The sequence below is a fragment of the Thamnophis sirtalis genome, unplaced genomic scaffold (genome assembly GCF_051295495.1).
Source record: "Thamnophis sirtalis isolate CommonGarterSnake01/CBP01778 unplaced genomic scaffold, rThaSir2_p1.2 scaffold_1, whole genome shotgun sequence".
NCBI classification, from domain to species: domain Eukaryota; kingdom Metazoa; phylum Chordata; class Lepidosauria; order Squamata; family Natricidae; genus Thamnophis; species Thamnophis sirtalis.
Window position 1 is genome coordinate 152,140,522 of NW_028261381.1, and position 27,174 is coordinate 152,167,695.

Genomic DNA, 27,174 nt, shown 5'->3' on the forward strand with positions numbered 1-27,174 from the left:
AACCTATTGTCATCGGGGCACTTGGCACCATGTCCAAGAATTTTATAAGTTACATCAACAAATTGTAGCTTCCTGCAATAACTGCGAAAAAACTGTGCTACTCAGAACATCGTATATTTTAAGAAGGTACTTGGCTGATACCTAGGACTCTGGCAGCAACCCGTATCAACCATTAACACCAGTCAGTGGTATTTGTGATGCATTTTTGAATGTGCATTTGGCTGAGTTTCATGTTTAATGAATAAAGATAATAAAGATAATAATGATGATGATGATGATGATGATGATAATAATAATAATAATAATAATAATAATAATAATAATAATCCAGAATCTAGGAATAAAAGCAAACTAAAAGGGAAAAAAAGTTTTGTAGATATAATTTTTTTTAAAAATAGAACGGAGAAGTTCAAAGAACTTCTGCGTTTGGAACAAATCTGGCTAGAAGTCCTTTTTATCGAATTCACTTCAAAATCAGCAGCCGATTTTTGCCCTCGAGGCTGCTGATTTTGAAGTGAATTCGCTAGAACGGACTTCTTGTGCGCCAAAGCCTCGGGAGAAACAACCCATTCCTTTCAGTCAAGCCTCAGCCAAGGCCGGCCTTAAATGCGATCTCTCCCAGTGCAAACAGAACCTGAGCCTTACATTCCACCCCTTTCGTTAGGTTGTGTTTTTTTCCCCCTTAATTGCCACTTTATTTGCAGTTTCGTTTTGTAGGTCGCGATGGACGTCTTGTAATCCCCGCCCATTCCGTTGGGCGACATGACCGGGAATATGATTCATATTCAGAAATCGCTAACGGGGCCCCCATCAGCGTCCCGAATAAACGACGCCTGGAGAAGAAATGGGGGATCAGTGCCAAGGGGGGTGGCGGGGGTGGCGGTAGAGGGGAGGAAAGGGAGAATTTAGCTGATTCAAAGACGGCAAGAAAAAAGGGGAGAATTCGCTTGCAAGGCAGTTAATTCGAAGCGCCTGTTTATTGTTGTGTTGCTGCCCCTTAAATGCCTCGCCCTCCCCCCCCCCCAATTCCAAAAAGTTTAAGATATTCTAATTGGAGGAAAGGGAAGGAAAGAAGGCTGGGGAGGGAGAGTCAGGCAGGCTATTTCTCTCCCCCCAAAGAGGCAACAATTTTCCTGGTGATTTCAAAGGGGTGGGGAAGACAGGGAGGAAAAGGGAAGGGGGGGGGAAGGGTGCTCTAAGTCCTTTTGTGTCCAGCTGTAGAAATCATAGCTTTCAAAAACTTTACCCCAACTCTTTTGTCCTCCCATCGTTTGTGCGTGACTGCATCTGCTGTTTTCGCGTATATCCTATATCCCTTCTTCTCAGGACGTTTTATAGGAGAGGCTCAAACACCCCCTGAGCCTCCAAAGCATCTCTCTCTCTCCCCCCCCCCTTAAGTTCTTTATCTCCTTTCCTCTGCTTTTCAGTCTCTAAATTAATCAGCAAAAAGCTGAAACGAAATAAAAGACAGTGGGAAAGGAGGTCGGGCGGGCGAGGGAAAGTGGGGGACAGCCCACCACCATTTTCTATTCTAGCAAACAGTGGAAGAAATTCGGGGGGTTGCTTCCTGAGTTAACCCCCCAAAAGAGAGCAAAGATCTGGATTCTTTGTAGTTTGCGAAGACCGGCAAAGCTAAGCTGGTTTGGGAATGCCACAAAAGGTTAAATCAAAACCCTGCACACACACACACACACACACACACACACACACAAACACACACACACACACATATCCCCCCTTCGGTTCAAGAAACAAACTCTTAAAACCTTTCAACTTTATGGAAGTTAAAACGAGCTTTTTGAGGAGGGGGCAACCCTGGCAAGCACATGGGGAGACAAAGACTATCACTTGTGCTAGAACCATTTAATAGAATTATACATATCTGCCAAATCCAGGAAAAAAAGGTTTATGCATATATATCTTTTTTTTTCTCCATTTCACATCTGCAAGCATTAAAAACAACAAGTATTTTTGCTGTTTGGAAATTCAAGGTCAGAGCAATTGACCGATGTCTTAAATATATATACTTCTTTCTCCTTACTGCTAGGTTTTCCAACAGTGGGCTACTGTAGTACAGGTGAATGTAAAAGTCCAAGTGTATTTTTATTTAGTGACTTTTTAAAAAAAGATCTCAGTGATGTTCATTCAGCCACAGCTTGCTGTTAAAAGTTGCTTTGTTTTTTTGTTTTTTTTCAGTGCAGTTTACCTCTGGTGAAAGGCAATTTTAGAGCAAGAGAAAGACAGAAAGAAAACCAGAGACGGGGAGGCAGAGGAAAAGAGATAGAAAAAGAAAGAAAGAAGAAATAGAAAGATGGTCATATGTGACTCAGTTGCTCAAATTTCACTGTTAATTATAACCTCTGTAAAATCGCAGCAGAACCGCCTGCTGGTGTGGGGTTTATAATTGCATACAATACAGGAGATCACAGTTTTAAAGTCTAGCACAGATTAAAAACCACAGATGTACCATTTATATAAGACACACACTGATTGTCTCTTAAAAACTACATATTGACTCCTTATTGACATTATTCTTATTTCCCCCCCTCTTAAATAAAGTAGTGCAGCTAAGACAATCAGTCCCATGATCCACAGAGCTCTTAACCGAGTTCTTTGTTCATTTTTTTCTCCTATGGCCAACTTTGCCAAATGTGGCCGAAGCAATCGAAGAAGCTTGAGAGATGTATATGGATGTATTGTCCCATAATACAAACATTTTAACCAAGGTTGGATGGAAGGGGAAGGAAAAGAAGGGTCATTCTTGCCATACCAAAAACAAGGTATCTAAGTGTAGGAAGACAGGCCAGAGAGAGGGGAGGAGAGGGAGAGGGAGAGAGAGGGAGAGAGATGGAGAGAGAGGGAGGGAGGGAGGGGAGAGAGAGAGAGGGAGAGAGAGGGGGAGAGAGGGAGAGGGAGGGAGGGAGGGAGAGAGAGAGAGAGAGAGAGAGAGAGAGAGAGAGAGAGAGAGATACTCTGGGTCATAGAATAAACTTCCATCCCTATCCAGGCAAAGAAACCCCAACAATTGGCTAAAACTATGGAGCAACGAGAAACTAAGTGATGTAATTCTGTTCTTGGTCTACACAACATGTCTTTCCTTCTTGTCTTCCTTTCCAGAGCATCTGAGCAAGAGGTGAAATTGGGAGGTATGATCACGACCACTGAATTTCTTGCCTTTGTTATTAATTTGTGTCCTGTTCACAATTCTTTTTAACTTAAATCAAAGATCTCAAAACTGGAAATGTCAGCCTACTATGGCTATTGTCTTGTCTGTTTCAACATCATCATTGTGGTCACTCATCGTTTATCAGCATTAGCATCATCACCATTATTGTTTATCACAAAGGGTTCCTAACAGGTCTTCACAAAACCTGAAACTTCCATGAAGATGTCTGGTCTTTATAATCCAAGCAGTCAGCGTTGAAGTTTAGCTTCCAGGAAGCTGTTTGATCCTTATAATCCAAACAATCAGTAGACGAGTTAAACCCCAAACTCGAAGCTCCGTAACCTTGAGTGGAGAGTGAAGCTGGAGACTGGTTGAGATGGCTGGCCACAGCATTGGTACCCATGGGGCTAAGGGTGGCCCCTGGTCCAGGGAGCTGGTGATGCATAGGGGTCAGGTAAGATCCACAGTCCATTCCTCCAAAATATGAGGTTGAGCCGGCATATCCTTGGCTATAGCCTGAAGCCTGAGTGTAGGTCATAGGATAGGACCTCTGCATGCATGAAGAAGAAGTGGACAGGGGGTCTGAGAGAGGAGAGATGGATGCTGGGCTCCAGATAGACACTGGAGCGCTGCTGCTGGAAATGGCAGGGACTGAGGTACTGGCTGGAGGTGTGAATTGGCCACTGGTCCCACTCTCTGAACTCACTTCTCTGGCTGGAGAGCTCTTCTTCTTCGCAGGCCTCACTTTATTCTGGCCCCCGTTCTGCTGCTGCTGCTGCTGCTGGCGGCATTTGGCCCGACGGTTTTTAAACCACACCTGGAAAACCAACCAGGAAGGAGGAGAAAGAAGAGCGAAGGGTATTAGCCATACGGATCACAACAAGGACAAATGGGAGGAGAATAATTATCACCAGGGAGAACGACTGCACCGAGGAGAATATGGTGTTTTAGGGAGGAATATCATATTAAGCAGCAGTTTATTATATGTTATATATAATAGCTATATAACATATATTAAGCAAAAGATCTCAGGGGTTTAAAAGTTGTTACGGAAATGTTGCTAGTCCTCTCAATTTCCCTTTGGGCTTCCCTCAACATCCCTTGATGCATTATGGAAAAAACCTTGTCTGAATTTTTTTTAAATCCAGGTGGAACATGGTAGCAACTTTTATAATGCAGAAGCCCATATCAACATTGAGCATTACTAAAACAGGGCATTACCAGACTTTATCTGGGAGTCCTATCAGTACTTAGTTTGAGGCCTACGCCTTGCTCCTTAAAAATGGGTTCAGACAACTGAAATATATGACTAGGAGCAAAAGAAAATATTATGATTTAATTCATGGGAACCCACAAAGATAACCATGAATCTACTGCAGAAGCATTGAGTTGCCCATTGTTAAGCTTCATCCATTCTTTGTCTTCTCCTGTTCATCCCAGCTTTATTGCATCTACTGCAACCCCAGGCTGAAAAATATGTGGTTACATTTTATTTAAAGACGGCCACTCAAAGGACTGCTGTTTTTATCTGAAACCATGAAGCAATAGCGTACGTGAAAAACCACTGCAGAGTTTCAGACTACCAGCGCTTTCAGAAATGTAGAGCCAAGCAAACCTTTAATACGAGTACTTTGAAGAAAGGGGAAAAGTTCTTTGCAAGCCTCTGAGCCTGGCAGCTTAGGTACCCCAAGGACTTCCACTTAAGTCCTACTGAAGTCAAGCCCTTAATTAAAAAGAATAGAATATTAGAAAGGAGAGGTTATCAATTAAGAGAGCAACTGAATGGGAGGGAAACATGCTTGTCCAATTAAATGAGCTGTATCTTTTCTTTCTTTCCACCCCTCTCAGAAGGGCAATTCAATAGTAGGAAGTTCCTTAGAACCTGTTGATAGATGTTAAAGGTCTTCATTTACTTCATCTCATGGAAGTAAGTCATGTGATTCAAATCACGTGATTTCCAACCAGAGCATCTCTCTCTGTGTGTTTTTTTCTCTAACTCCTAAACTCCAGTTGCCTTTTGAAAAAGCACCTTTGTGATCCTTAAAATTCCCTTCATACCAACATAGAGGCATAACTCCTCTGAGATCTATCCCTTGCTTCTCTGATGTTCTGTTTTCATTTATGATCAAAATAGCCTTCGATTCTCTACTTGCTGGGATATGAAGAGATCAGTAAGAGATACAGGCATGCCACTCAACAACGTTTTCCAGTTTGGTGATGGAGGTGCTCTCTTGCACAACAGATGCCATTTAGATCTTAGCTATTTTGGCCACTCCAATGCAAATAGGATTCTGTGTACATTGTTATTAAACACACGGATATCTATTTAAAAACACCCAAGTCACATGGGTGGAGCACTGCGTGCAACTGTCACAACATTCTCTCATCTCTCCTTAGATGACATATTTCTGGCTTTGTCTTGTCATCCCCACTCAAATAAGCAATGACAGTTCTAGAAATTCCTCCCAAACCAGGCATCTTTTTAGGCATCATATAAGTAGTTGCTATCAAGTACCACAATTTTGGTGCTTGACTGGAGTAATTGTTGCAAGAAAAAGGCGCATCAAGTGTGCTTTTCTTCTGATCCGATCTCATATCTGTGACTTCTATCCAAATGATAGAACTATCTTTACTAGGGAGTGTTAAGGAATAGGAGAAAAAGGGAAAAGGGGAAAAAAGAAAAAAGAAAGTATTTCAAGAGGAGGAGATTGTATTTATTTATTTAAAAAATGTATATAGCTGCCCAATTCACACACAGCTACTCAATAAAATATTCATCTCAGTTCCCCTCACCTACCATTTAAATTGCTTTTTAACTGTGTTTTGTGAAATCATCATTTTGAATGTGTCGTTTTTCATTTAAAAATATATATTAGTGATATGTTTTTCATTCTTTTTTATTCCTAACCTAGCCCGTAATATTAACTACAGTGAACAATATAAATGGTATTAATAAAATAGAAAGCTAGATAGGAAGTCATGAAGCAAATCACACAGCCAAGATGCCAGTTAGAAAATATGGCTAAAATTTTTATGCAGCTCATGGAAAAGGAAAAAAAACAATGATGGAACTAAAATTCATACAAGCCTATGTTACACCAAACACAACAAATTTAGGTCCCTAGCTTTGGGCACCTTAGGAATGCCTAACAGTGTTTTTAAAAAGTTCTTTCTTCCAGGTGTATGGTGCAAAACCTTGTGGTTTGTGATTCCAAAAGGAATCACATGAATGGTACAAGTATGTCTCCAACAGAAGAGAGTATCTGTAACTCAGGGCTGAACGGTGAAGTCCTTAGTACTCTCTCTGAGCCTGGTTGTTTGCTTGCAGATGCTCCAAGCATTGCCCTGATGATGTTATCTACTTGGATAATGGAAGCAAACAGCTCAGCTCAAAGAGCATCAAGAACCCTACAAGTATCTCTCTCAGGCTTGCTAGGAACCTGGGGTTTAACTATATCACCTAGCAAAGCCTATGAAATCAGCTGAGATTTCTCTCATCAAGTCTGTCCTATGCATGTCCTATGGCATTTATGATGTATCTGGAAAAGGAGTTGATTTCTTTTTTTTAAGCACTATTCTTTTAAAAAAAATCAATTTATGTTTAAATATGTGTTTCCCTGTTTCAGAAAAGACATGTTTTATAGCAGTTTGATGATCAAATTCAAACAATATGATAAGTGAAATTGAGTCTGGGTGCTGAGAGGTCTTTTTAAAATGATCCTTTATGCTCCAGAGAATATCTCAGCTCCGGGAATCTCCTGGCGAGAGTGAAAACCTATTAAACTAGTTTAACTCTACAAGTGTAAATGTGCCTTGCCTCTTCCTGTAGCTTACAACATATTATGAATTCCCAGATGTAATATCAGCAAATGTGTCCTGTGGCCATCCTATTTTTTATTTTTTTTTATTTTTGGCAAATCTATTTTACCCCCTCCTGAATATATCTGGGCTGTTCAATTCATTTCATGCTTAGTGGAAAGCAAGTATAGATGGAATCACTGGACAATGCTTTCAAGTTAAGGACCATTTTGGATGTCAAGCCTTTCTTGGGGGACCTTGCGGGAAACCTGCTTATCAATTGAAATGTGTAGCGATTTGGTGTATGCACGTGTGTGTATGTGTGTTCATATTCATCCCCTGCTGCAAAACATGGGAGTATGAGTAGGCAGAATGCAATGCAGGTATTGCAAACTGATACAGTACTACTACTATCCAGATTTCACTTCATTCTTACAAGCTAACCAAGTTCTTTTTAAAAATGTTATATTGCAATATGTCATTTCGCCCTGTAATTATGGTTAGGATTAGAAAACATTGGATGGAGAAAGAATTTCCCTTGGTCACTGGGTTTGCATTTACCCCCCCCCCCCAAGAACTGCTTTTACATGACATCTGTCATAAATCGGTTTTGGGGCCATTTCTGAAGTACGCAGCTCATATATTTTCTAGCTAAGAGAGACAGCCGAATGTTGCTGTTAAAAAGTACAAAAGCTGATCTGATGGCTAAATAAACATTAAATGACTCCTGGTTTTATAGCGGTACCATTATATTTCATGGCATGAGGATGACAACGATGATGCTAGCAACAACCCAAACAATATCCCTAGTCTACTGAAAAAGCAATAGGTTTTCAATGAAAGAAGCTGCCTGGTTTCTTGGCAAAATCAAAATCAATAGAGAAGCTAGGTAGAAGCTTAGGTAAGAAGGTACAGTGCCGGTCCAATAACATGGCTAGTGCCAGTCCAATCAGAACCCACTCTCTCAATTTCATTCATTTTCCAAACTTCTAGAAAATTGTTCACCATTATGCATAGCAGCCAACACTGGTATACTAGTGAGCTATGCCAAGAAGGCACAGTTCCATATAACTCAACCCATATCTCCCAACATATGTAGGTTCACCACTTTCTCATATTTCCTCTTTCCTTTTCAGGGTGTATCACTTAGAAGTACTTAATGGTGTACATGTTTGTTGCTTGAAAGAACAGTATGTTAAATGATTGTTCTCAGCTGGGTATAATATCAGAGTTGGTGAAGTCTGATGAACAGTCTAATGACTTGCACTCTGAAGATCTCTTTCCAAAAGTAGTTGCTTGCATACTCCTCCTCTCCTCCTCCTTCTTCCTCCTCCTCCTCCTCTTCTTTTCTTCTTCTTCTTCTTCTTCTTCTTCTTCTTCTTCTTCTTCTTCTTCTTCTTCTTCTTCTTCTCCTCCTCCTCCTTCTTCCTCCTCCTCCTCTTCTTCTTCCTCTTCCTCCTCCTCCTCTTGCTCTTCCTCTTCTTCCTCCTCCTCTTCTTCTCCTTCTCCTTCTCCTCCTTCTCCTTCTCCTTCTCCTCCTTCTCCTTCTCCTTCTCCTTCTCCTTCTTCTTCTTCTTCTTCTCCTCAGATTGAGCATGAGTATCTGCAAAATCATCTTGGTTTCTGGCCACTTGCTAAATCATTAAAGAGGCCTCTGCCTGTGAATGCCATGCTAAAAGCGCTCATTCATTTCCCACCAAATAAAAGGAGAGGAATGTGATTATCTTGCTACAGTCATACGAGATACAAGAAAAGTAATCAAACAGCAAGCAGATGCTCCAAAAATCCTCTGCTTTTTTTTGGCAAGTTAATATTACCAGTAGGCCTGTCTGTCAGGACTTTAAGCCTTGCTGAGAATCTTCTTCTATGCACCCCAGCCAAACTGAACTCAGTTGTCAGCCCTCTTCATAAATCCTATCTCAAGAAACCATGAAGATTTACTGGGTGGCCTGCAAGGAATTCATAGTTATGGGAAGCACAGGGCTGCCCAAGTGCCAGCAGTTTGCTCAACAACTGCATGGGAGGATTGCATTGAACCTAATTCATCCCAGTCACTTTTTGAGATCAGAATAAGCTATACTGGAAGGAGAGGGAGGGAGAAAAACCCAGTCCAAGATATTGTCCAAGCAAAGTAGATTTGGCCTATTCACTCCCTAGAGAGCTATAGAATCTTACAGTGCTATCCCAGTCCTCATAAAGGTGGATCTCATTATGGCACATTACAGGTAGATGACAATATAAATCACTAGAGAGGAAATGTCCTGGGTGGGTCTGTCCCAATGTTTTTCAATCTTGACTACTTTAAGGTTGTGTGAACTTCAACTTTCAGAATTTATGCTGACTGGGGAATATTGGGAGATGGAAGTCCACGGGTCTTAAAAGTTGTCCAGGTTGAAAAAATACTGGCCTAGCAACATGCAAGGATGAAATACTGTTCTGATATGGTACACATGACATTCTTTCAAGGAAAGGTGCAGGATCAAGAATTAGAGCATTGCTGAATTAGACTGGTGGTCTGCAAACTCAGAGTCCTTTTTTGGGGGGCGGGATAATGGCAAAGCAGAAATCTCTCCCACTCCCCAGACAGGCCATTAAACATCAGGTCTTGCCCCACTTCAAACTTCTGGTTTTCAGAGATCCAGAATTTTGGAGCCTGGGTCCCATTTTAGCTTATCGCCCTCCACTTCAATGCCACCTTTCTTTTAAAATTGTGGGATATCTCTGGATGGCGGCAATCCATACCTGGAGATGGCTTTTTCAACTAAACATATAATTCCCCCAACACTGTCAAACTATTTACTAAGTCTCCGCTACTATTGATCTTCTCATTGTTCCCATCACTCATCTCCTCCCACTTATGACTGTATCTTTGTGCTTGTATCCTTACAATTTATATTGATATTGATTGTTTCCTGATTGCTTATTTATACCCTATGGCTATCACTAAGTGTTGAATCTTATGATTCTTGATGAATGTATTCTATTTTATTTTTATGTACACTGAGAGCATATGCACCAAAGACAAATTCCTTGTGTGTCCAATCATCACACTTGGCCAATAAAGAATTCTATTCTATTCTATTCTATTCTATTCTATTCTATTCTATTCTATTCTATTCTATTCTATTCTATTCTATTCTATTCTATTCTATTCTATTCCATTCCATTCCATTCCATTCCATTCTATTTTTTTTTCTTAGGGGTCTTCAGATACGTATATTCAGCAACAGCTCTTCTCATTCCCTTCAACTACTGTTACTAACAGGGTCTGTGGCTAAAAGAGGCTGAAGTAGCGAAAAGGGGGAAAAAATGGAGTGGAAGAAAACTTTCTTAAAACATTCGCCTGCCTAGAAAGCTGGCTTTCTGTCCATTGGGAAGAGAGAGGCTTGAGTTTCAGAGCCCCTCTCTTTCCCAGGAGCTTCTTGGACTGAGAGGAAAGTCAGGATGCTGAGGACACGGTACTAGATCACCCTGGATCTCAGCATCTCTTTCTCCATTCCACGCGCTTTCTTTCTTCGGCCTCCTCCTTCACTACCCTACCCAGACCCTTACCAGTTGTATCGTCCTCCCCCCCCCCATCTCCTCCCCACCGCCCCAGCTCCCTGGAGATCCAGAGGAAAAAGTAAAAGGGGGAGGCACGCGCACCAGCCCTTCCCTTACCTGCACTCGGGACTCCGGCAAGTTAATCTTGAGGGCCACCTCTTCGCGCATGAAGATATCCGGGTAGCGGGTTTTTGCAAACAGGGCCTCCAGGACGTCCAGCTGCGCGCGGGTGAAGGTGGTGCGCTCCCTCCGCTGTTTCCGAGGGGTGGCTGGGAAAGAACAAACGCCAGCTCAGAGCGGTCAGCAGAAAAGCCCCGGAAAGTCGGGCTTAAGTCCGGAAAAGAAGAGTCGGCCGCACTACAACGGGGGCAATCGGTCCATCTTAAACCTTTTTCGGCGCCGCTGACTTCCCCGAAAGCCCTGCCCTCCTCTTTCCTTGGGAGTAAAGCCCAGACAAGTCCGGTTTCGCGAAGGTTGATTCCTAAAGAAAGCTTCTCTCCAGGGCGGACTCGGGCAGAATCCGGTTGAGGGAGAGATCTCTGCTGCGCGATGGTGGCCACTTCTCCGAGCTCAGAGAAGACCAAGCTCTCCGGGCCGCAGCCTAACCGGGTCCGGGTCCAGGTGGCCCAAAGACAGGCCGCAATAGCGCGCGATCCTATCGTCTCCCTTCTAAAAGAGCCCTATCGAGCTGAAGGCGACGGACTCTTTCGGGAGAGACCTGGGGAGGCCGGGGTGCGGATGGGGGTGGTGTGTGCAAGCCCGACTTCTTGAAAAAAAGAAAAGAAAGTGGGCCAGCGTAGCTTCAAGGGCGCCGGTAGGAGAGCAGTGAGCTCAGGGTGGCAGCCCCAGAGTTGCCGTATTTGACGGTGCACCGACTGGGGAATCGATTCGGATACAACGGGAGGCCTGCTGGTGGCGTCTGGGTGCGAGGAGCTAGCAGGATCTGGAACGACCGTGCAGATGGAGGTTCCAATAGAAGAGAAGATAGGTTGAACCGTCCCTTGGGGCTCTCTGACCTTGGCGGTTTGCTCGCAGATGTGTCATTACCCAAGTCGGTAAGATCACCAGTCCAGGTAAGATCAATAGTGTCTAATTGATGATCTTACCTAGTTAGGTAATGAAACGTTTTGCAAGGGCTCCACAGACGGAGGTTCCCTCGCAGAAGTAGCCTAATCGCCCTCCACCCCATGAACAATCCTCTCCCCCTCCTCCAGACCTCAGAACAACAACAACAACAACAAAGAGGAGAAAAAATGGCCAAAATTCTGGGGCTGGGTGGAGTTGAAAGGAGATGCCTCTTGGACCAACTTGCTCCAATCGTCGGGAATAGCACTTTGCCCCAGAAGGCTAGCGTGCGTTCAGACCAAAAATTCGGGGTGGTGTGTGTGTGTCCGTCCGTTCAAGGAACTTTTTCCTGAACCCGTGGACCGGAGAAATTTAAGGGGAGAGTTGAGATACTCCAGCTACCCTCTTGGTTTTCATGGGCACCCGGGAAATAGAATAACTATGAGGGCCCAAGTCCAACGAATCCCCACCCTTTGGAAGCCCCCCCCCTTCGCCGGCAGGTTGTGTCCTGTCTTACCTGGATACCCGACGGAGGGATGGAGCAGGTCCATCCCGGAGGTGGTGAGGCTTAGGCCGTTGACTGCGTAAGGTGGTTGCTTAAGATAAGACATCATGCTAAAGTTGGGGTGAGGAGAAAAAATGGCCAAAATTCTGGGGCTGGGTGGAGTTGGAAGGAGATGCCTCTTGGACCTACTTCTTGCTCCTTTCCTCTTTCTTCTCCAGAGCTTTCGGGGAGAGAAGTTAACCTTGAAATCTGGAGCCTTTAGAAAAAAAAAAAGGAGACAGGGAGAGGGAAGGAGGGGAGAGAGAGAGAGAGAAGGAGAGAAAGCAGAGTGAAAAAAAAGTCCTGTCCACGGGGGTCTTCGAACTAGCGAAGTCTTGCTCGCTGCAGGGTGGCACCCGCTGAGCTGCAGGACCTGCCAAACCCCGGCCGACTGGAGGGGCGCATCCCTCCCCCGGACTGCCTCGAGAAACTCCTTCCCCTCCATAAGTCAGAGGGGCGACGTACAGTAGCAGCTCCTTTCGTTTTAGGAGCAGCCCACCCCCACCGAACACAAGCACGCAGGCAGGCAGGCACTCCAGCCTCCTCCGCTCGGCCTTGCTTTCCAGGGGGCATTTGCCAAGGTTTTCCTGGGTTTAGCAAGTAGTTAATTGCCTCCAACAAAACTTGATTGGGACCCATTTTGGACACAAAGGACCCCTTGGCTAAATAAATAAGGCTGCTAACAAAGCTTCCCCACCCCACGCCGTAATTTTCCTCGGCGACAAAGGAGCGTATCTGTTGTCCCCACCCCCACCCCGAGCTTTTTAATTACCCCGGATTTTTCCAACTGCAAAAGAAGCGCCCCCACGAAAGTTGAGAATTCAAATGCCCACTTTAAAGAAGATCTAAGCGAGGGGGGGTTGGTGGGGGGTGGGGGCGCTCCTCTGATTTACCGTCCCTCTATCTCGGCATGCCTGAAGTGATTTCTTTCAGCTAGCCCCCCCCCCTAATTAGCACTTGCGCTAATTAGATTTAGAGGGGGGGAAGGGACCCCCGATTTTGAAGACTTTTAGTGAGGGTGGGAGGAGGAGGAGAGAGAAGGCCGCAGCAAGCTAAATAAACAAGTAATTAACTTTTGCATGAAGTGGGGGGAATCCTTTCGTCCAAACTCTCATCCAAGCCACCGTCGGCTTTTGCCTTCCTCGCTTTTGGAGAAGATGGAAGGGGAAGAAAGGTCGGCCTTAACCGGAGCCTTTGAAACCTGCGCCTGGGTGAAGGACCAGGAAAGAAGCGATCTTGGGTTTTCGTTGATTTGGGAGTCTCCCCTCCCCCCCCCGCACCTCCAGCAAGTCTGGAGACCAATCTGCAAAACATCAACTTCCGCACCAATTCGTGGTGTGCATTTCTTCGTTTCAACACAAGATTTTGGGTGTCAGCAACCTTCTCGGCAAACTTCCAGAGAGTTCCCCCTACTCTCATCCCAGGCAGGGGGACGGTAATAGATCCTGACAGATCAAACCTTCGCGCATCGAGGAGGAAAACGGAGGAGAGGGGGTGTTTAAGATTTCTGTGAGGATCTAATGGGTTTGAAGTTTTGGGAAGAGGAGGAGGAGGAGGCTGAGGTCTTCTCCCTCTTTCTGCACCGCCACCAAAGGCCGTCTGGAGGTAGGCAACCAACCAACCAAACAAACAAACAAACAAAAAAGGGGCTAGATTATTTCTAGCACTCTCCTACTTTTCTCTCTTTCAAGAAACAAATAAACTTAACGAAGTTAATTGCAACCAAATAAACTTAACGAAGTTAATTGCAACCAAATAGTGGGCATATAGTGCCCAACATCTCCGTAGCAATTCTAGCCGAGCCTTCCATCCCTAGGCAATTCCTGCTTGGGGAAGCCGGATTTTTACGGCACAAAAAGTTTTTACAGGGGAAAAATATTCTGTGCATTAACCAGACACGTAAGTAAAGAGGCGGACGGGCTGGAAATTTAGAGGCCGCCTCAAATGTCCATTCCCCCCCCCCCACTTTCCTCGCAGGGAATCCCTTTGCTCTCCCTCCAAAGGCAACGTTGAGGCTCCGCGCCCGGCTCTCCTTCTATTTTGGGAAAGGCGATCCAAGTTACAGGAAAGGCGATCCAGTCCACGCAGCCCGCTGACCTCTAGAGGCTTCCTCCGAGGGCTTGCAAGCAAACGGGGGGACTGGGCAGAGGAAGGCCGAAGGGCGTTTTTTACAGCTTCTTCAGGGGACTGGCGCGCCGCTCGAAGTCAGAGGGCTTCCGAGCGAAGTTATTCACCATTTTCAGTCAATTCGAATTTTACGGCCAAAAGTCGCTTTCAGATCCGGAGCAAGAGGGTTCCCCGGGAAAGGGAGGCTTACGCCGCCAACACTCGCGCCAGTGGGCGATGAAAGCTAAAGCCAGCCTTCCCTTTCAGACATGCCCTAAACGCGTGTTGACACCAGAGCAGAATATGCCTCTGAGGTTTACTGCTCAGATGGGCATCAACAAGAGACAAACCCGGCTTAGCTTTCACAGAAGAATTACCCAGAAGTAGCGATGGCAAAGATCGCAGCCTGATTGTCTCCTTTCAAAGATCTTGGGATATTTTCACCAGCATCCTAAATAAGAGCCCCACTTTTCTGCAGCTTCCAAAAAGTCCCACTAAACTTTTCACTTTCACCACGAGAAAGTGGTTTCAGCTGCAGGTGAAAACTTCACCTTGGGGAGCCCTTGTGGTAAGAAGTTTCAACCTCCGACAAGACTTTAAAATAAAACAACAGCAGCAAAACCCTGTTTTATTCAAAGAGCACCTAACCCACACAAACAAATTAGGACTTAAAAAAGTTTCTGGGTACACAAAATGTGGGGTACTCCCTAAGATTCCTTCCTGGCGATTTCAGTATAGGGGATTCGTACAAGCCTTGTTATTCCTTAAGGAATTTCAGTTTACAGTATACATTTTGCCCAAATCAATCTATCCCTGCACGAAACTTTTTCAAGATTTGTCTCATAAAATAAACCTATTTTCAAAGAGAAAAAGGGAAAAGGAGAGAAGGGTAATAAAACGTGTATGGCCCCGGGGCAACTAACGTTTTTTAAAATCAGCAATAGGAAATTCAATTCAGACGTTTCCTTCTCTGCTTCTGAATAAAAACAAGTGCAATTCTCCCCCGATATTTTTAAAAAAGTAAACACTATTTCAAGTAAGCGATTGTTTAGGGGGTCGAGAACGGAGGGATCCTTACTAAGAGATCAGTCCTCTATCTTTAGGAAGAGATTTGAAAGCTGTGTATTTATTTGCATGAGGGAACCTGTCCCCTTACGAATTTCAATCCCTTTACGAATATGCGTTTGTCTGAATAAGAAGACTGGAACAAATACATAGCGCTTCTTTTTAAAAACCACCATGTCCTTGAGGAAAGGAATAGGAAAAAGTTACAGGTTGCTTTTAAAAAAATCTTTGAAACGTATTAATGGATTGGGGGGGGCGGTCGCGTCATCTTCCCCGTCCCAGTTTTATCTTGATCCATTGATTGATTTCAAATTTTTCGTTGACCGTTATCTCAAGCTGCTGAGCTGAGATCACAAAACTTTCAATCTGCTGAAAGAAACGGTTAAACACCTGTAGCTCAAGAGCCCAGCTGGAAACAGCTGGCTCATTTTCTGCCACACCTTATATAAACTGTTCGTCCCAAGGAAGCAGACAAGGACTATTGTTGCTTAAAACGACTGATTTCCCAAGCTAAGCCCAATCTTCTCTTTACTTACTAAACCAAGAGAAAGCCTCAATAAACTTATTTTTCCAGTAATAGTGAGAGTATAACTCTCTAACACATTGGGCAAGACAAACCTCTATACAGTAAGACTTACTTCTGAGTAAACACACGGGTAAGGTCGTTTTAGAGAACCCCTTTTACACCTATTCGCAAGTAATCAGCATTGAACTCACTGGAACTATGTTACTCAACATAGGGTGGGACTGCGCGCTGCTACGGGTCACTCCCGCCATCCTTCTTTCTGCAAAAAAGGAAACGGGATCGCCAATTCGCCATGTTTTAGATGATGTTTTTCTCTCTGGCTTTTTTTTTTTTTAAAGCCAATCTTCTATTAGATTTATTTTTTAAAAAAAACAAACACCTAAAACTTTAAAAATAGCACTCCAACCAAGTTTGTTTGGTGATGGTTATTTTCTTTTATATATAGCCGCATCCTACTGTCTGCTTTGGTTAAGAGACAGAAACCCCTTCCCTTAAATTCAGAGTAAGGTTTAGTGAACGGCCCACAGACATTTTTAACTCGATTCGGCCCTCAGCCCCAACAGATGGGGAGGTAAAAGAACAGCACGTAGCTGTCTCGAAATTCCAAAAGGTTTGGGCTGGATCGTGTCCCGCAACAAGCAAACTCTTTCGTGGGGTGGGGAGAAAGAGAGATTTTCCTCCTTTTTTTCCACCCTTGCCCTTGGCTCAACCCATCCGGTCCACGCCACTTTCCCCCACCCCACACGACCCACCTTCGTGTTTCCGCGACCCAGACAGCAACCCACATCTCCGTTTACTGGCAACCAATCCGCAGCGCGGCCTCCAAAGAGCCGAGAGGGCAGGTGCTACGCCGAGCCCCCTTGGAAAGCCCTGAAGGGAAATAATAGTTTCCCTCCAGTTTCCTACCTGATCCGAAGTCACGCCCTTTCAGCCAGGAGGGGAAAAGGCGACAGCTGCCTTCCCCCCCCCCCGCCCCAAAGAGCCGGTTCTCCGCAATCTGTCGCTGCCAGGGCGCTCCCTTTCCCTCGCCAGACCTCCTCCTCCTCCCCCTCCTGCGCGGACCCCCATCTACCAGTTGCTCTGTCCCCGCTCAATTATAATTACCCCGTCCAAGAATTAATTATAATAAATGTTTTCTTGATAAACTAACGAGATAATCCGGGCGGCACACGGCCCCTAATTACGGGACGGCTGCAACAGCACTCAGGATCATTTGGGTTGATTAATTTTCTGCCTGATGGCGATGAAAGAAAGAAAAAAAAATAGAGTCCTACCCTTGCAACCGACTGGCGGAGAGGTGCGGGGAGAGAGCGAGAGCGAGCAGGCGCTTCCACCGGTTAACCGACGCAGGGAGATGGACGAGCCCGTCTCCTTCCGTCCTGCCCCGAGATCTTCGGCATCAGCTGCCCAGCAAACGGCGCACATACACACACACCCCAGACCCTCGGCTCAGTGAGCCTTGGGGCGCAGGCAACCCCCAAGTCGTTTCTCAAACCGACTGCCAAGCCGACGCGCCTCCTACCGCCTCCTGCCCTTCCTCCCCGGCCGTTTCTTTTGATGGGGGCAGCTTGGACGGTGGAGAAGGCCTTCCACAGTGGGACAGGAGCTCCAGGAATTCCCTGGGGGGGGTGTACAAAGCCTAAATTCGCCTTTGGGCCAAAGAGAGTCGCTCCGGCTTGGGCCATGTCGAGCGCGATTCTTGCCCCAACTCATTAGGAAGTTTTCTAGGCTGGTTTGCAGTTTGAGTTCTCCAGACTTCTCCTTCCTCCGTTTTCTCCAACAATTCTCCAACGATTTCTAAGGCTTCCTGAGGCTCGGGGAACCAGCCATAGGCCTGACTTCCGAGCATCCCGCGGAAGTCGGATCGGGACCAAAGTTTGCCTTTCCTCAAAGCTACGATCCCAGGCCGGTTGATTTGTGTGTGTTTTCCCGACCCCCCCCCCCCCCGAAACAGAACTGCAAGCCTTCCGTGCAACTTTACGCCGGGAAAGCAATTCTGTTTTACTTTTAAGTTGTACGGGGTTAGTTAGAATCGATCTGCTAAAAACCTTTTAAAATCTTGGTTTGAAATACGAGCGAGGCCAATGGCAGGGGACTGGGAAGCAAGGTTAGACTCGAGGATCTGACCGCCATCCTAACCCGAAATCCCCAAGAGCCTCGCTTTGCAACTAATGTCAAGTAGTAGGGGAGGAGGGCGCGCAAAATCGAATTCTTTGCTAATGGGAGAGGCGTTGTTAAGAAAAGTAGAGAAGAGAAGCGTAGCTGGTGGGGAAAGGCAGCAAGAAAGACTGAGGTTTTTTTTTTCCTGAGCAAATTTGCCATCTTCCCTGGGGCCCAGAAATCCGCGCCTTTTCTCCCTTGCAGGCAGCCCAGGAGAGAGCCGAACATTTTTACGCCACAACCGTTTAAACCACATCTTTTTACCAATACTGTTAAGGTCCACCTGGCAACCTGCAATGTGTGCCACTTTTTAGACCTGCGTACAGTCGTGGAGGGATCTCGGTGGGGAGATTTAGATCTACGCCCTCGTAGCTTTCTGGCCTGAAAGACTAAGAGAGACTTAAAACGAATTCAAAAGCGGCGAGCTGGCCCTGCGTGAGAAAACTCGAAGCTCGGAAACTCCCCGTTCGAAACCTCCTTTTGGCTAATACAACTCATAGGAATAGTGATGTGCTTCTCCCTTCCCTGATGGGAGCGGGGGTGGGGGGGTGGGAGAGAGCAAACAAACCCGATGGAGAAGATTATTGCCGTTTCTCAGACATTGCAAGGTGATGCGTCAGAGCGAACTTTGTGGACACCTTTAAACTCACTACTTTGAGTCTTTAAAGCGCTCCTGGTTCGGGTGTAAAGAAGCACCCACAAGCCCAGGAAAGTTGGAAGTCGGTAGATGGGTTAGGGAGATTCTTCGGAGGTAAAGGCCTCAGGCTTCCAATAGGGTTGCTTTCCAAAGAAGGGCTTTTAGAATTTGGGGCGGGGGGGCAGGGCACGTCCAAAATCTCTGGAGTTGTCTACCTTCCGGCTGGTTTGTTGCCTGTAGAAGCAGCCATAGAGAAACCCAATCACCCCGCAACTTTCCCTTAGCTGGACTGGATTTCTCCTTTCCTCTGCAGAACAGATTGACTGATTTGCTCTTCCTCCTTCCCTCCTTCCGTAAATTCGCTGCGTTGTCTAGTAATACTCTTGGTCCAAGAATATCAAGGCTGGACTGGGGGAAGAAATCTCTTCAACAGGATCCTATCTAGCCAGATTCCCTCTCTTCAAACCCAACCCCCCTTCCTTTCCTTTCCTTTCCTTTCCTTTCCTTTCCTTTCCTTTCCTTTCCTTTCCTTTCCTTTCCTTTTCCTTTCCCTCAGTTGAGCGAAGGTTTTCCTCTGGGCACTGCAACTCTTTCAAGTATACTTGAAAATCCAATGCTGTGTGTATGTCCAATGATTTTTAGTCTATTGATCGGACTCTCGGAGATAAACTATTTATCAATAACTCATGAGCTAGGTGGATTTAATTTCCTTCTCTCTGCCCTGCCCGGCCCCTCCATGAAGACAAGGGAAGAAAACGAGAGCTTTGCGTATGTGGGGAGTGTGATTCTGTTGGCTGCACACAGCCCAGCTAAATCGCGGAATTAACATTAACTTTGCTTTCCTCCGGAGGGATCTTTGTTCGCCACCCATTTTTAAAATAAGCTAATTGTAACGCTCCCTCCTCTCTACTCCGAGGTAGCCCCAGTTCAGTTCAGTTGCCCCCCCCCCCCGGATAAACTGCAACCTTTCTGGTTAAATCTTTTTTGAATTCAGACGAATTTACAGCCAGCAAAAGAAATGGTCGGATTGGGCCGAATTTTAGGTAAATCTAGGAGGATTCTGCAGGGGAAACGCACAAGCGCACACCGCACCCTCCAACACTTCACTTCGCACTACTCAACGATTTTTTCCCCCACCCCGACAAAAGAAAAGCGATATGATGAAGGAACCAAGCGGGCCAGAAAGAGTGTAACAAAACAAAACAAAACAAAACAAAAAAATTTCAGTTTGAGGACCTCTTAGATCGGTGCCTTTTTTTTCAACCCCCAGTAACAACTTTTTGCCGCACAAAAACGACCCAATCGCCGATCCTGGAAAAGGCTCCCGGCACAGGCGCGCACCCACCTCGCTAGAAAGCAAAAGGCCCGTCGATTTCAGCCTAACTTTGAGAGTCTCAAGACGGGGTGTGGGGGAGGTGGAGGTGGCGGGGGAGGGGGGACACCCGATTTGTACGAGTGGCCAAACGAAAGAAGAAGAAGCCTTCCCTTCGCCTCCTATTTCCCAATAGCCATAATCAAAGGCCCATTCTAAAACAACGCCCGGCGGTTGTTTGTGTGTGTGTGTGTGTGTGTGTGTGTGTGTGTGTGTGTGTGTGTGTGTGTGTGTGTGTGTGTGTACCATCCTCTCACTTACCTTGAAGCTTCCAGAAAAGCTGCAAGTTAAAAAAAATGTTGTGGCAAAACCGCCCGGCCGAAGGATCTCCAGGAGCTCCGGAAGCCGAGTTTTTCTCCTACAAAAGAAACCAAGAGGGGGAGAGGGTTAAAAAAGACCCTTCCTCCGAGACAGCGGTCCTCTCTCCTTCTTTCCCTTTCGCTTCTGGCGATGAAGATGAAGGGGGCGACGGTGACGGCGAAGGAGGATGAGGATGAAAGAGGGGGAGGAAGGAAAGAGGAGGGCAAACTGGAAAACCGCGACCTGCTTCTTAAACAGTCAAGGCAAATAAGGATAATGATTTAAAGAAAAAATATACCAAGCTCCCTCTCTAACCCCCCCTCCCCTCTGGCGAGCGGAGGGGCAGGAGGCGCCGGAGCGAGGTGGAACTGGGCGAGGGGGGGGGGCGGGGGCAGAATGGTGGCGAACGCGCGGCAGTCGGGCTTTCTCGCTCGCTCTCCCGGCTGGGTTTGCTGCACAAGCGCCTCTCGGGCAACTTTTTTGACGGCGGCTCTCCAACCAATGGCAAGCAGGGAATGATTGACACATCTAAGCCAGAGGGAAAAGAATAAAAACAGACAACGGGGGGAAAGGAAAACAGGGGCCCAGCTTCGCCGGGGGGACAATCAGGCAACAAATAACAGCTACTTTTTTTCTTTTTCAAAAAGAGGCGCACAGGCAGGCACAGAAAAATATACAGGAGAAAAGGATCCCCCATTCCCCTCCCTCTCCTCTCCTGCCACCCCACCCCCCCTACTCCAGCCCTCCAGCCTTCGGAGCGCTTCTGACTGGAAGCCTCTCAAGACGCTCCGGGTGGACAAACCAGGATCGGGTTACCCTGTTTGCCGCGGGGCAGAGAAAACGAAGGATCGCTTGGAGGGCGGAGAGAAGAGATGGGGGGCAATTAGCCCCTTGATCGTATAAATAAATATCAGGACGCGGGTGGGTAAAATCGGGTGGGGGAGCTCCCTCTCGCAAGGCCAAGTGGTTGGGCTTGAGGTCGCGGCGTTTCAGTCGGCCGCAGCTTCTTAAATAACTCAGCTCCCCAGTCCTAGGAGGGAAGGAGAGTCGAGCCGCTGCGGTTTTGCTGGTGGGTAAGGAAGACCACCACCCCGTCCCCCTCCCACCCGCAGCCTCCCAATCTCCGCAAGTCCGCCAAAATGGGCAGGAGGGAGAACGGGGATGGTAGCCAGCCTATTTCCCATAGACTCGTGGCGGAGATTTCATGCAATGTCCACGGTTGCACTCACTGGCTGGGTTCTCACCACCGGCGCTAAACCCTCACATCGGGGCTCCCCAAACGCGACCCCAGTGGCGTAAGACGCGATCTCCCTCGACGAAACGCTAAAGGAAACGGCTGGGCTCGTCCAAGCGAGGGTACTAAGGCTGGCTTCCCACAACCGGCTGGGCTAGGAGCTACCCAGGTCCATCTCAGCCCAGGCGAGCCTGCGTTGGGACCGCAGCCAGTGTGCCCGAGCCCCGAGCCAAGCAGCAATTGCGGGCGCGCCTGTGTAGCCTACCTGCGCAAGGAGGACTCGCCTCTTCTTTGCGGGCGAGCGTTTCCACGAGGGAGGTGAAAGTCCTGAGCGTCAGTGGGGGAGGAGCTTCCCTGACACTCACCCCCTCTCTGCTCGGGAGTCAGAACCTCCTGGACTCGGTCGGACTTTGTTCTGCGGAGACCTGCCTAAACTTGCAGTTCTTAAGTCACTTGCCCCCCAACCACGGTTCCCCAGAAGTCAATCGGGAGACGGCGGCTAATAAAGACACATTTCATTGGGGGAGATTAAAACAACCTCACTCACTCTTTCACTCCCTCACTCTTACACACCCCGAGGTGGCCCCCAGGACTGCCACGCGTTGGGTTTCGGAGAAAGCTCATTTGTGGGGTTCTGGGTATTTGAGAGAGGGAGGGCTGCTGGCCTAACTTCATGGAAAGGCCTGGCTGAAAGCGAGCAAAGACAACCCTCAGCAGGAGCACATAACGAATATTTAGTCCTCTCTTCAGTCCGGTAGGTCTCCCTTCCCAGCGAAGCTGACTAAAGACACGGGTCTCCCCTTCCCACAAACTGCAGAAACCTCCCCCCTTGCCTTGGGGGGCGCGTCCCGTCGGGGAGAGCCAAGTAGCCTGGGCGTTAGGAGGCATTTCGAGAACCAGAGAGATTTCGACGGATAACCTGAGCCATTCCCACGACTCGAGGCTGGGTTACAGATATAGACCCCGAGGTCCTTAAAACAGGACCCGAGGAAACGAAATCGATTTAAATCGACTTCAGATCCCGGAGGTCTCCTCCTCTTCTTCTTCTTCCTAAAATGGAGGGAGGAAATCTGCTTCCCCCTCTTCTTGGACATATTCATTCTTCCCTAAGTTTAAAGCCCGTTCATTCAAAGCGTCAAATGTTAATAACTGCGTTCACACAAGGCGCTTATAATAATAACCCTTACTGAATTAACTTGTTTCTTGGGTCCGTCCGTGCTATATTTCGAAATGAACGAGAAAGGCCAGGCTGACCCAGCCCTTTAAAGTCACAAGAAGTCAACCAAGGTTACACGCCAAGGAGGGTTCTCCGGGTGTAGCCGTTAGTCTGAGTTGTGTGAACTTCTCTGGCCGGGGTGAAGGGCTGCGTTTCAAGACGAATGAATCCTCCTCTGGCTCCTCTCGGGATCTTAAGGACTTTTCTTCGCATTCAGGCAATTTGTTAAATCTCCTCTTTATGTTAATTCCTGGCTGGGCCCTGCCTCAAGCAAACGGCTTTCCCGCCGCAATAAATTAATTCTCGCAAACTGCCTAGTAGTTAGTGTCCTTCCTTCCTTCCTTCCTTCCTTCCTTCCTTCCTTCCTTCCTTCCTTCCTTCCTTCCTTCCTTCCTTCCTTCCTTCCTTCCTTCCTTCCTTCCTTCCTTCTTTCCCTTCCCTTCCCTTCCCTTCCCTTCCCTTCCCTTCCCTTCGGATGCTTTGCTTTTGAGTGCTCTATTTTCTTGGCGGGCTCTTTCCATCTCTCCAAACTGCCACCGAAAATCTACCCTGCCACGGCTCGGTGACCGGAGACATTTTCGCGGCAGGGAGAGCAGGAAAGTCCTGTGACTGGGTTCCCGGGGCAAAAGCCTCCGGCACACCCCTGCCTTGATTTCCCTCAAGAAACCGAGGGCGGCGGGCGCGGGTGATTTGCTTCCTGCCCAACCCTTTCGGCCCGGACCGCTTGGACCGCTTCCTCCCGCCCCCCATTGCCAGCTCTGGATAAGGAGTCTCTTCTCCTAGTCCGCCTTCAGCTCCGAAGGGCTCCTGCGATTCATTAGGATCACAGTAAGGGGGAGGAGGGGCAGGGGGGGGGATCGGTTGGGCTGCTTGTTGCGTTCCTTGTATTTGACGCGTCTGTATCTGCGGGTACCTATAACGAAGTCTATTAAAGTTCCGCCTTAGACAAGCTCTTCGGTGCGCGGGACTCTCCGATGCTACTTACAAGTTTTTTTTTTCTCTTGGAAGTGAGGAGCTTTCTCCTGGCACCGAAAATGGGACTTGGAAAAGCCAGCCAGGCTGGAAGGAAAACTTCAGGGAGGAGGTCTGGTGAGAGAGAGAAAGTGAAAGGGAGGGGACAAGAGAAAGCGAGGATGGGGTGTGTGTGTGAGAGAGAAAAGGGGCACTAAATGAAACTCGCACCCCTAATTGTAAATAAATACTTTTGGGGGAGAACACACACACACACACACACACACAATATGGATATATATATATATATATATATATATATATATATATATATATATATATATATATATATATATATATATATATATATATATATATATATATATATATATATATATATATATATATATATATATATATAGCGTGTATATGCACACACACAAGCACACATATACATGCCCACATCTGTCTATAGAAGCTTAACTATGTCCTGCTGAAATTGCAGAGGGGTCCTTGCGTGGCAGCGGTTTGAGGCGGCGAAAGGGAGCCATAAACCACACAGGCCGCTTTTCTCCGGCCCTTTGGCCCCCTGGTCCTGGGACTTGCCATTCTCGCGCGGCTACGAAATAAAGCCGGGCCCGAAAACGGATTGTTGGCGTTTGTGCGCCTTAAATAAACAACAGGTCCCTCTTTAAAATTCTCCCTCCACTCCAGATGTCTAAAAAAGCAAGATCGCGATGATTTTGTCACGGTTTGGTAAATTTACCCCTTTAAGAGGCTTTCATAAATCCCAGAACACACCTTCAGCCAGATTTGAATATAGATTTAGGTTTTAAAACCCAGTGGCTGGGAACACGGCTCTATCAAAGAGAAATTTCCCCCCTTTTAGCTTAGCCATAGTGGCGTCCATAGGGCTCTTCAGGGGGAAAAAAGGAGGGGAGACAGAGAGGAAGAAAAGAAGGAAGGAAAGGGAAAAAGAATGGACCTGAAAGGAAGAGAAAGGGGAGAAGAGAGGGTGGGAACTGTGGGTGTGTATTCTACAGGAATCAGAACCAACTTTGATTTAAAAATAAATAAATTGAGGAATAGCCATTCACACCACCGGGGCTTTTGCAGCTAAAAGAAAAGTTGCAGATTTCTCGCGGATCCTACTGTGTGTGGGGTTTTTTTTTCTCCTCCTCCACTGAAACGTGAGATTTTTGGGGATGGGGGAGGAGGGGGAAAGGATGCATCCGGATTTCCCCGTCAACATGTTTCTAATCCCCCCCACCCGGTCCACTTGGAAACTGTTTATAGTCCCATCTGAAACCGAATTCGGATCCGAACGAACTGGAATAAGGCTCCAACTTTGGCGCTGCTGCGGTGTTGGGAACGGGAGAGCGCGCCCACCTTCTTAGAAGTAAGTGACTTTGCCATTCTCCGTCCCGCCAGCTGTTTAAGAGACCAGCTCCTCTCTCTCTCCCTCCCTCCCCCCTTCTCCTTTTTCTACCTTGCCTTCCACTCACCCATCCTCTTTCTCTCCCTGCGGACAGCTTCCCACCCCCCCAGTACTTTCCCACACTCTTCCCAATTACCTTTACGGGTCCCCCCCCCCTTGGGAAGGAGGGAGTTTCCTCGACTTCGTAATCTGCTCTGAGTCTGCGATAAACTGGAAGTGGGGTTGGGGGGGGGGAAACGTCCCCTCCCCTAGAAAATAAGAATTGTCAGTGAAATATGTACTTTTCTCCGCCGCTGCCTTCCCCATTCACTCCTCTCCGGAGCATGTTCACAACAATTTTCCGTGCTCCACTTATATTCCGGGAATGGGGACTTGCCACCGACTCGGGAACTTTTGCGCGGCCAAAGGGCTTTGAAGCTGTCAACGATTTCTCTCTTTCAGCCGGAGTAGCGGCCAACTTGGGCTTTTTCTATGCTTGCTTTCTAACTCCAATACCGTAAATTAGAGATTAGGAAAGGTCAAGAGATACTATGGCAAACCAAAGTGGTGTGTGCGCGCGCGTATGTGTGTCTCTCTCTCTCTGTGTGTGTGGGGGGGGTGTTCCTTATCGGGAGAGTTGGCAATGGGAAGTTGGTTCTACCTTCCTTGAAGTTGAGGTGCCTGCCGATCCCTCGTTTCTTTCTTTGGAAGGCTGGCAAGGAGCTGGAGGAAGGCGAGGAGTTACCAGAAAAGGGGGGGGGGGCGCAACCGATCTGCCTCCCCGCCCCCGCAGCCTAGCCGAAAGCGCTCTTGGACTTGCGTGGGTTTCCTAGCTATCACCCATCCGGAGATTTGGGATAGAGAGAAAATTTCTGCTTGGGGGGGGGATGGGGGCGCATCCTGAACGATTTTCTCCCATCACCTTTCCCTCCCCCTCCCCGGAGTCCCCCTTTCCCACCCCGACTCCTCATATGATTGCTTAGCACTATTTTAACATTGGTATGTATCAGCGGTGGAGAGAGCCTTTACTTCGGTCCCAAGTCCCATCCCTTCTCCAGTCCAGCCTTTCTCTTTAACCCCCTTCGCCCTTCCTTCTTTCGGAGCGGCGTGGAAAAAGTGGGCAGCGCGCAGATGCTTGCCCCCCCACCAGCCCCCGGCAGCGGTGCACATGCTGTACGTTCAAGGCCCCATGGGAGACAATGAGGGGCACCTATGGCCGCGCAAGGAGCATGTCTGTCACGCCACGGTACCGACCTTCAAGCCCCACTCCTCTTACCTCCCTGCCCACGCTTCCCGAGATGTAAGCGCCCTGGCTCTGATTTCAAGCTGGATTTTCAGGGAACCAGAAAGAGATCGCCTTCCCCACTCCCGCTGCGCCGTAAAAAAAAAAGTTGAAGACTGGATCCCCCAAAGCAGGGATGAAGCGCTTACCGTGGAGGAAACTTTATAGAGGCCCTAAAGAAGAAAAAGTAGGAGAAAACTTCAAGGATTGAAGGCACTTCAGAGCTCCGTTCAGTGGACTTTGGCTGGGAAACGGGCAGGTTGACCAGAGAAAGATATTCCACAGATTTCTGGTAGGGGCTTACCAACCGGGGAGTGAATCTCTCTTCTTGGTGCAAGTGTGTAGCCGTGGGATCTCCAGGGTCCACATTCGGCTTTAGTTTTGGCGTCTTTTTTTTTCGACCCGTGACTTTCTCTTATCACTAACTTGGAAAGGACTTCTGAAAACTCGCACACTATTTTTAGCCGGCCCTAATCAAATGGCCAGACAACTATGGATTGGGGAGTTTTCACCCCGATGGGGCATAACTCCTTCCTCTGCCCACCCTTTTCTCCACGTCCCTCAGTTGACACAACCCTTCAGGAGAATCCAAACCCGAGATTTAAAAAAATGACCCGCACGGTCCTCGGATTTTCCTGGGTCTCTAAACTTCGTAGCTAACGAAGGAGAGAGAGGGGGGGGAGAGAAAGAGAAGGAATAGGAGAAGGAGAAGGAGAAGGAGAAGGAGAAGAAGAAGAAGAAGAAGAAGAAGAAGAAGAAGAAGAAGAAGAAGAAGAAGAAGAAGAGAAAGAA

General features: G+C 47.2%; 1 protein-coding gene across 5 annotated transcripts; it reads right to left on the reverse strand.

The window, feature by feature from the left end:
- Positions 1–626: 626 nt before the first annotated feature.
- OTX2 (orthodenticle homeobox 2) lies at positions 627–21,912 on the reverse strand. 5 transcript variants are annotated; one of them, XM_087728026.1, is made up of 5 exons: positions 20,581–20,945; positions 20,244–20,340; positions 12,090–12,333; positions 10,625–10,776; positions 627–833 (listed from the first exon to the last, which is right to left on the reverse strand). In XM_087728026.1, the coding sequence occupies exons 1-5, from the start codon at positions 20,808–20,810 to the stop codon at positions 786–788; spliced, it is 771 nt and encodes a 256-aa protein (XP_087584152.1). In that variant the 5' UTR covers positions 20,811–20,945; the 3' UTR covers positions 627–785. The 5 variants fall into 5 exon arrangements, with proteins under 5 accessions (XP_087584152.1, XP_087584137.1, XP_087584129.1 ...); XM_087728011.1 differs by lacking the exons at positions 627–833; positions 20,581–20,945 and adding exons at positions 2,886–3,983; positions 21,782–21,912; XM_087728003.1 differs by lacking the exons at positions 627–833; positions 20,581–20,945 and adding exons at positions 2,886–3,983; positions 21,512–21,710.
- Positions 21,913–27,174: the final 5,262 nt, after the last annotated feature.